The sequence below is a fragment of the Ceratina calcarata genome, unplaced genomic scaffold (genome assembly GCF_001652005.2).
Source record: "Ceratina calcarata isolate Rehan_Ccalc_2016 unplaced genomic scaffold, ASM165200v1 scaffold9, whole genome shotgun sequence".
NCBI classification, from domain to species: Eukaryota; Metazoa; Arthropoda; class Insecta; order Hymenoptera; family Apidae; genus Ceratina; species Ceratina calcarata.
The window spans coordinates 1,241,119-1,249,795 of record NW_017180367.1 but is presented as its reverse complement, the minus strand read 5'-3'; the positions used below and the strand labels follow the sequence as shown (position 1 = coordinate 1,249,795).

Genomic DNA, 8,677 nt, shown 5'->3' with positions numbered 1-8,677 from the left:
TATTACATTAGTATTATAAAATGTATGATATCCATGAAAACGAGAGATGTTAACCTTTATGGAAATTTTGCATGTTATAAATGTGTTCCTCTTTTAATAGAAATAATTTTTTAATTCTTAATTACAGCTCGACAAATATGCCGGAATTAACTGAACTCGACAAAGCTGCAAGCTCTGAACCTACCAAGGTCGAAGCGACAGCTGCAGGATCTGGAACTGATTCAGATTCAGATGATACCATGCCAGAATTGGACGATGCAGGAACTGGTGGTACCGTGGGTTTCCCAGGTACGACTGTCACTGGTCTTCCCATTGATGTGGTTTCTAAAGCAAAACAGAGTCGAGGAGAAAAAAAGGCCAGGAAGCTTATGAGCAAGTTAGGTTTGAAACCTGTACGTTGAATGACATTGAAATGGATACTTTTTAAAGTATAAGTGAATAAACGGTTTGAACTATTATTTTTTGTAGGTTCAAGGAGTTAACAGAGTAACTATTCGTAAATCAAAGAACATTCTGTTTGTAATCAATAAACCAGATGTGTTGAAGAATCCAGCGTCAGATACTTACATAGTATTTGGCGAAGCTAAGGTAAAATACAGTTGATAATGTATACAAAGAAATGTAGGAAAAGTAATGATCCATTATGAGTTTCGTATGCCTATGCTGAAGAGCTGTTGAAAAATTCCTTAGCAGACTAATATTTTTAGCTACTGCTTTTCTAAATAATTGTTTTATTATTTTTATATTAATTTGAAGAAAATTGTTTGTTTATAATAAAGATTGAAGATCTGAGTCAGCAAGCTCAGGTAGCTGCAGCTGAGAAGTTCAAGGAGCCACCAGTTATTCCAGCAACTGAAGCTGGTGGTAGTACTACGGTAATTATTATATTTCAGAATTACAGAGGATTTCAACATGCAAATATTCTAACTTTATCCCTTTGTATTTTTAAAGGTGGTTGCACCTATACAAGAAGAATCAGAAGAAGAAGTCGATGAAACAGGTGTCGAAGAAAAGGACATCGACTTAGTAATGTCTCAAGCCAACGTGTCTCGAGGAAAAGCTATTAAAGCTCTCAAAAACAATCAGAATGATATCGTCAATGCTATTATGGTACGTTTTCAAATGGGAAATATCAAGTTTTCTAGAAAAATATTACATTGTATTTACATGATGATTGAAGTAATGGTTTCGCAATATTATAGTCAGAATTTAATTATTGTTGAAAGTCTTGGCAGACTGATTAAATTTTCTGATAAACATTATTTTTCACAAGTAATTCGAAAACTTTAAATTTTGGTTCTTGTTTGTTTCAGGAATTAACAATGTGATGAAGCTGTTTAGCAGTAGGGTGTGCTACATCGTAGCTCGCATTGTGAAATTATCTTATTTTATCATCTGCATCATCAGGAAAAGACATCATCCTTCTTTTTGTCTCATTACATTGAAACGATCAAGCTGGAATGCCGAGAGTCTGGATTTCGCCTGACGACCGTAATGTTCGTCTAAACAAAAATCCACATGTATATACATATTCATATGAAAAAAAAAATAAATACACTAAGGACACTATTCGGATTTTGTATTGCTTCCTGAATCTTCTAAAATTTTTGTATAAAATTAAACTGGCATATTTTATTGACATATATATATTACATAATGTTCTTGAGGTTGAATCATACTAGCAGAGTGGATATTGATTACATTGTATGGTGGAGGCGTAAGAGATTTCATTGGATTACAATTCTACTTATTCGACAGGAGATAAGTCGGACACATAAAAATATCTGTGTAACCACGATCGTGGATAGCTGGCAGCACGTGGTATATTTTTGTAGGCTAACTTGTATATATTCAAAGTTATTGGAAAATTACCCTTAAAATATTTTCACACGTACGATTGCATGAAATGTGTAACTAATTGTAAGCACGAAGGAATATCAGAAATTCTAAGATCACATTTACTAATACTGTGATATTTTCTTTTAAAATATGACCAATATATTTTACAGAAGACAAGAATAATAAATAGGAAGAACTTGCTATAAAATATTCAAACACTTTAATTTCACGGTTAACGGTTTCATTCGTTCGCGATAGGCGAGTTGGAGGATGATGCTCACTGGAATGGTCGTGTTCTACGAAAGTTTTATAAGCCGTTTCGTGCACGTGCGTACATATCGACCGGGGGTGGAAAAAACCGCGATATTAGAGACGTGGATGTACCATCCTCTCTATCCAGTTGGAAATCCGCTAATATTTGAGATTTCGGTCTCGTATATGACGCTCCCCGTCTGGTGACATCTGGCACGGATGTTAAGGCGCTTTATTGCCGGCGAGAAACGTTCGCAATATTGTCACGTAACAAAGGAACACGGCGAAGGAAACACCTGCGAGACACGGGTAATCGAATTTCCATTCGGCCATCGCTTTCCCGTAAAAATGATCGCCGATCGTTTCGCTATCGCGGTATCACGTTTCAAAATGAGAAATGTAAACTTAACAAGTTCAAACTTTCAGCCCTTTATTATTTGTATCACATTTTCCTGGCTCTTCTTCCCACTCTAACATACTTCTGAACACAGCCTTCTATTGTACAATGTCAATTACATTCTAATCATTGTCTCAATATCATCGTTAGAACTGAATTTAATTGTGGATTGTATAATCCGTTAAACTGGATCTGGTGCAGGAACACTGATATAATTTATGATTGAAAAGAAAGGATTGCAGACATCGGGATCAGAAAGATTGATACGAATGTCGGGATAAAAAATAGTAGAAAATGAAAAAGACGACGACAGCGCGAAGGGGTAGAGGGAAGAGGTGGTTGGCAGCCGATCTGTCTCCGGCGTGTCTGATTGTTTCCTTAACGATTGGCTGACAGCGAAGACGTATGTCGGTACCATCAGATAATGCGGCTGGCAACGATGTGTACTCGGGGCCTGTGGTACGCGTAAGCGTTTTGTAAACGCTTCGCACGTGCCCGTTGATCCCCGTGGTGGGGCTCATTCGGCGACATCTTCATAATATCCTTGTACAAAGAGATTGACATGTCGTGTCATTCTTCACGAGTATTAATTGAAGTAACTTCAAGAAACGCGACACTTACTATTCGTATCTTCCATGTCTTCTGAAATTGAACGATGATACCATCGTAAAGCAGACTGCGAATTCCTGTGCAAAATAAAATTTAGAAACGGTTAAAGATTAACTGCAAAAGGTGCACAGTAGCTTATGTGGTTTTAAACCTTTTTAATATAACGATAGTTAAGCTCATAAGTACGTAAGTTTTCTAAACGGTACTTAATTCCCTCTGTTCTAGCCTGCGAACTCGAGTAGAACTTACAGTTCGTGTTCACGCGCTATCCGCACGTTTAACGAGCCGTTAACGAGTCGTATGAATACGTTTCTCTTTGACGAGCGTGCACACGTGTTTCTCTGGATCTCTTTCTCCCGTGGCTGCCTCGCGAGTTTGACGTGCCACTTTTAAAACGGATTGACGCACGTCGGTTTCCCGCTAATAGGCTGGTTTGCATAAACGCGCAAACACACCGCGGTAAGGTCTGCTTGACGGACCGTCTCGCGGAACCGGCGAACTGGCACCGTGTTGGTTTCTTCGTTGGAGAACGTGGCGAAAGAGATTCTAATCCGGAAAACTGAAATCCTGCAACTATCGTTACTGTTCCAAACAAATAGGTAACATAGCCAATTATCTTCATTACGTATTTTTACTGACAGGGCAAGAAACGCATTCGACGATCGAAAGTCTTATGAAAGCGCGAGTTACGAGCGATGGAAGGACGGAGGCACGAGAAGAGAAGAAAAGATCCATCGCTAGCCATGTGGCAGACGCAAACGGTGTGAGTAATGGCGTCGACTAATCGCTTCCAGCTCTTAAAACACGAACGCACTTCTTCTTATCCCTCTTCCCATTTTTTCTTTTCCTTCGCTCTCCATCCACTTTCGTATCTCTATATATTCTTCCTCCTCGTTCAACTGATGGGATGCGTATAATAACGAGCGAGCTATCATCAGTGGGATCATTATCATCGATCGATAGGCGGCCTTCGAGTCTTCCCTCTTCTTCTCTCCGTGGGTCATGTTCGCTTCTCTTTATTCATCGCAGTACGATCCACGGTAAATGGCAGGCACAGGGATGAAACGAGTACACGGGTGGGGAGGAGTTTAATGACGAAATTATACCGACGGCGTAACCTCGGTGTCCATGAAGACGTAATATTTCTCGGCCGAGGTACGAAACGATCGTTTACGGCCATCGGGTATCCTCTGGCCTCGTGATTTCGCGCCTACGAAAAACGAACGAGCGCGCGTGCGTGGCTGGGACCGATTTCCGTGGTCCACCTCATCGTCTCCCCTCTGGGCCACGGACCCGGGCCGCTCGAATTAAGCAATGAAATTATCGTACCGCAGCCTCTCTCCCGATATTTACTACGCCTCGAAAACGACTCGATAAATATTAATACCGGATCGGGCAGAGATTGAAACCAAACCTCTTTGGTCGTTTCTCATTCCCCTTTCGGAGTAGTGTACGCTCGCAGCTTGTCTCTCCAGCGTGCCGAGCGATCAAAGAGAAGTATTTATTTGGTTGAGTATTGTTTTAAAATGAAACCGTACGTTCCGATTTAATGTTACCGAATTACTTAATCAAAATCAGGCAACACAAAGGTGAAAGTTGTTACGAGTAAAATATTGGGTTGGTGCATATGAAATGTCGTCAAGTAAGTACATAGTTTAAATGATTAAAATTAATAAAATTACTTTTACATTTCTAAATGATTATATTATTTCATGAATTAGTTTGTTCAAGATCGAAAACTAATTAAACAGAAATTAATGATATTGAATGACTGATGCTCTCTTCTCTTAGCAAGTAAAAATTGAAGAAGCTGATTGTCTTCAATTTGTCCGACTGCTATCCAATTTCTTTATCTTTGGTACCAGTTGTACTTCAAAGCTTGTTGTAGGAACCAATATTGAAATTATACTAACTAATAATTTTACGATGTCTAATGAAATTGTTAAACGTTTATTATAAATCTTGTTGACACAAAAGTTAATTCATTTTCGATTTGATTCAGAACAGTGAATGATAAAATAAAAGTATGATATTCAGGAAAATTTAAGTTCTTTAATATCATTGTTCCGAGAATATTATGTCCTGGTTAACTCGATTGTTACATGCGAACGTTACATTGCCGTAGTCTTAATTGCATTATTGGATAAAGTTCATCGAGGAGGAAACGAGGACAACTGGCTCGTGTAACTAAGGGGTAAAGTAGCATTGCTGGGGTTTCTCATAAATGGCTAGCAACGGTTTTCTTATTTACATTCTTATATTTTACAAATACTGATTTTAATTCATATCATGACAAGAGATAAAAAATTTCTTACTAGGAAATTTAAATTCGAGAAACTAAGAAATGTCTTATATGCATCTAATATTCACTGATAGTTGAACTTCCATCGACAAACATTAAAACTCTGTCATCTGGGAACAACAAAATTACCAAGATTATCTTTATCAAGAGGCAGTGTGCGCCTCAATTCTGCTGTATTCATTTTCTTTACATTCATGCATTTTACATATTTATACATGCATAATGCAGTCTTAGAAGGTGCTCATGAGAGAATGTTGCATATAATCCAAGTTTCTCGCGATAAATTCCAATCGGATGAAGAAAATCTGTGTATTGCCGAATTCGTCACGTCCACACAGGATACCATTCTTCTCGTTTGGCTTGGAGGTGAAACTTCGTGGCTCGTCGAACAAATTATGGAGCGTGACCAACGGCGAAGTCACAATATTTGAGGTCGGGAACCGATCGCGAAAATACTAGGTTCACGAGCAACATTCGGGAATGTTACCTGAGTGAAACGCGCGGCTCTTTTAACCGTGCCGCGTGACGAATTGTTCGAGCATCGGTTTCAAAATTCGGCGTCTTCTGCGCCAAAAATATCGCGTGGAGGTACCTGCCTGTTCGAGGACGGTTCGCCAGATTTTCTTTGAGATTAGAAAAAACAGCAGGTGCCACATTTGTTACTCGTTTTAATGAACCACCCTTTGGCGAGCGTAATAAATTAGTGAGAAACGAGGAAACGATGATTCCTGGTGAACATGCAGTTCGTATAGTATTTTCGGATATTCTTGTTGCTGACAGCGATCAGCTTGATAAACCCGTTGGTATCGGTACGACGAGACAACGTGCGATTATAAATATGAGAAGGGAAGCGTCGAACTTTTCGGGGCGGTTACTGCCATTATGACACTGGCGAATTGGCCTCGAGCGACAGACGGTAATTTCGATTGGGAAGAAATGTATCAATTGAAAATATATCACAGATAATGCTACGTGGATGTTGTCAAACTTGAACGTTGCAGCACGATTGGAAGCGAATGGAAATCGAATGTGTTTGGATGGGAATAATCAGGAAATCCCAGAGGGCTAATCGCTGCAGCGGCAAGAAAATCGTACATCCCAAATCCGTACAGCCACTTCTCGTAAAGGAACCCGTTGCGTTTCACCGGGCAGTTTCTAACTCTAATGGTGGAGCAAAATCGTGGTGGCCAGCCCGATCCGGGAGAAAAAAGGCCATGCGATCCGTGCGACAGCGTCGTCCGGGCGGCGCGGCGCGAGACGCCCGAAGAAGGTAATACGGTCGAGGAGCAAAAGGGCCGAAAGACATCGTCCGTCGAGTAATTACATGCCCCGGGAGAGGCCGGCAATGGGATCCGAGGAACCCGCGCGGTTAGAAGTAGGTGGTTAAGGGTTTAGGTGTGCCCCGTGAGGCGGAGGGGTGTCCAGGGGGAGAGAAAGAAACAACGGCCATGGAGAAGAGAGAAAGGGGTCTTTATACCTCTATATAGGCTGCCGTGACGTTCCCGTGGTGGGATAGCCGGCGCGAGAGCACTATATTACATCATTGGCGGCCATTTTGGACCACCCAAGTCGCTGTCAGAGCATAAAAAATATGAAGTTCTTTTAGGGCCGCCTTTTTTCCGTGCCGCCAGCGGCGCGGCTCTGCTGGATCGTACCGTAACGCAGAAAGGCGGCGCGAACGGCTGTGACGGAGGCAAGAAGAGGAGAGAGGATCTCAGGTGGAGAAAGGAGGAGAGAAGGGAGAAGGTAAGGAGATCGCTGGAACAAGGAGAGAACGAGAATCGTGCAGTGCAGGGAAGGACCAAACGGGAGGAAAAAGGAGAGAGGAAAAAGGGGTGGAGGAGGTTGCGAAGAGGTGAAGCTGCGGAGGTGCTTCCCTCGAGAGAAACGGAGAACCGAGCATAGAGGGGCACGAAAGAAGAGAACAGAACCAACTCGAGACCTGAGAGAGATTTAGAAATTGAAGATACGCTGCGAAGGTGTTCACCGAGGGTAATAGAGTGGAAGAGGAGGATGAACGGAATGAAGAGAGGCCCAAAGCATGCTCCAAGTGGAAAAGCGATGAGACGCCTAGAGATGCTAATAAAAGGGAGAATAATGCCATCGATGAAAGTATATCTCTTCTCAAAAGACACAAGGTCGTTGGTGAACTTTGAAGTTTTGAGAAACCAGCATTCTTTCATCACAATTCTACATGTCTGTCGCAGTTCGTGATTTAATTTATGAAGTACGAAAGATGTATTAAAGATTATGGAACCTAAACGAAAAATGTATAAAAACGAAAGTATTTTTACTCGACTTGTAAAGCTCCTTTAAAATTCATTTTTAATTCCGGATGGTTAACAGAGATTTGCGATAGCAGCCAATTCTACAAAGAATCGAAGTCATCGAAGAATATAAAGAAAGAAGAGCAGCTAACGAGAAGGAGAACCGGTGAAAAAAGAATTCTGGGATGGCCACGCAGCGAGATAGAAGAAGGCATAATCGGATAGGTCAAAGGAGAAGGAGAAGGTCTAAGAGAATACGAATGACGAAGGAGGCGAGAGGCCGCAGGCTCTTACCGTGTGAGGAACGTAAAAGAAACATGTGTATGTATATGTATGTACATTTATGCAGTTAAGCCGGGTTGGATTGTCCGCCATTGATGTGGCGCGGTTTTTAAGCTACACGATTACTTATCTTCACCGTCCTCCTCCGTTCCACTGTAATGAATCGAGAATCATCTATACTTCACGCACTTCATAAACGTTTTGCGATTTACCTTTCGACGAATCGTTAAAATTGCCTCGAAAGATCATCAGTTTTTTTATCTTAAATATTATTAGACTGATGTATATGAAGCGTTGTTTTCTTTAAGCAGAAATGTAAATAAGTAATCTAATGGCCGATTGATAAGAATATGTTCTACTTGGTAAAAGTGTCAGATGAGACAATAGAAAGCTAACGAAGTTTCCATTAACTCGGTATCACGTATCGATTACATCAGCAGAACGAAATTGAGCTTACGATGTGTCAGAGGCAACGTTTTCAATTCCAACTCCCACACCGAGGTGGTAACGAGCCATCAAGCCTTGATGGTAATTGAATGCCAACTGCGGTCTCGTGTTTACTCTAACGCCTCCGTGAGGAACACGGAGCTAACTAATCGAATCGTTGCACGTTTACGTATCTTCGAACAGTGATTTACGTTTATAAATTCTCACAATCGATATAATTTTTTAATGTCAATAAAAGGGTGATATTTTTAGATGGATAGCATAATTAGAGTAGATAATGAG

The 8,677-nt window shown here is 40.9% G+C and overlaps 1 protein-coding gene and 1 long non-coding RNA gene across 3 annotated transcripts in view; one reads left to right on the top strand and one right to left on the bottom strand.

The window, feature by feature from the left end:
• LOC108631390 (nascent polypeptide associated complex protein alpha subunit) overlaps positions 1 to 1,569 on the top strand; it is a 2,967-nt gene extending 1,398 nt beyond the window's left edge. For both annotated transcript variants that reach the window (XM_018035243.2, XM_026818819.1), the window contains exons 2-6: positions 128 to 392; positions 469 to 588; positions 780 to 875; positions 952 to 1,110; positions 1,314 to 1,569. In XM_018035243.2, coding sequence (XP_017890732.1) covers positions 138 to 392; positions 469 to 588; positions 780 to 875; positions 952 to 1,110; positions 1,314 to 1,328 — 645 coding nt within the window. In that variant the 5' untranslated portion in view covers positions 128 to 137 and the 3' untranslated portion in view covers positions 1,329 to 1,569. The remainder of the gene's footprint in view (positions 1 to 127; positions 393 to 468; positions 589 to 779; positions 876 to 951; positions 1,111 to 1,313) is intronic.
• Positions 1,570 to 2,520: 951 nt separating this feature from the next.
• Positions 2,521 to 3,651, bottom strand: LOC113465124 (uncharacterized). The gene is made up of 3 exons (XR_003389947.1): positions 3,347 to 3,651; positions 3,110 to 3,174; positions 2,521 to 3,031 (listed from the first exon to the last, which is right to left on the bottom strand). It is a non-coding gene; the product is annotated as an uncharacterized LOC113465124 (long non-coding RNA).
• Between the last annotated feature and the right edge of the window lie 5,026 nt (positions 3,652 to 8,677).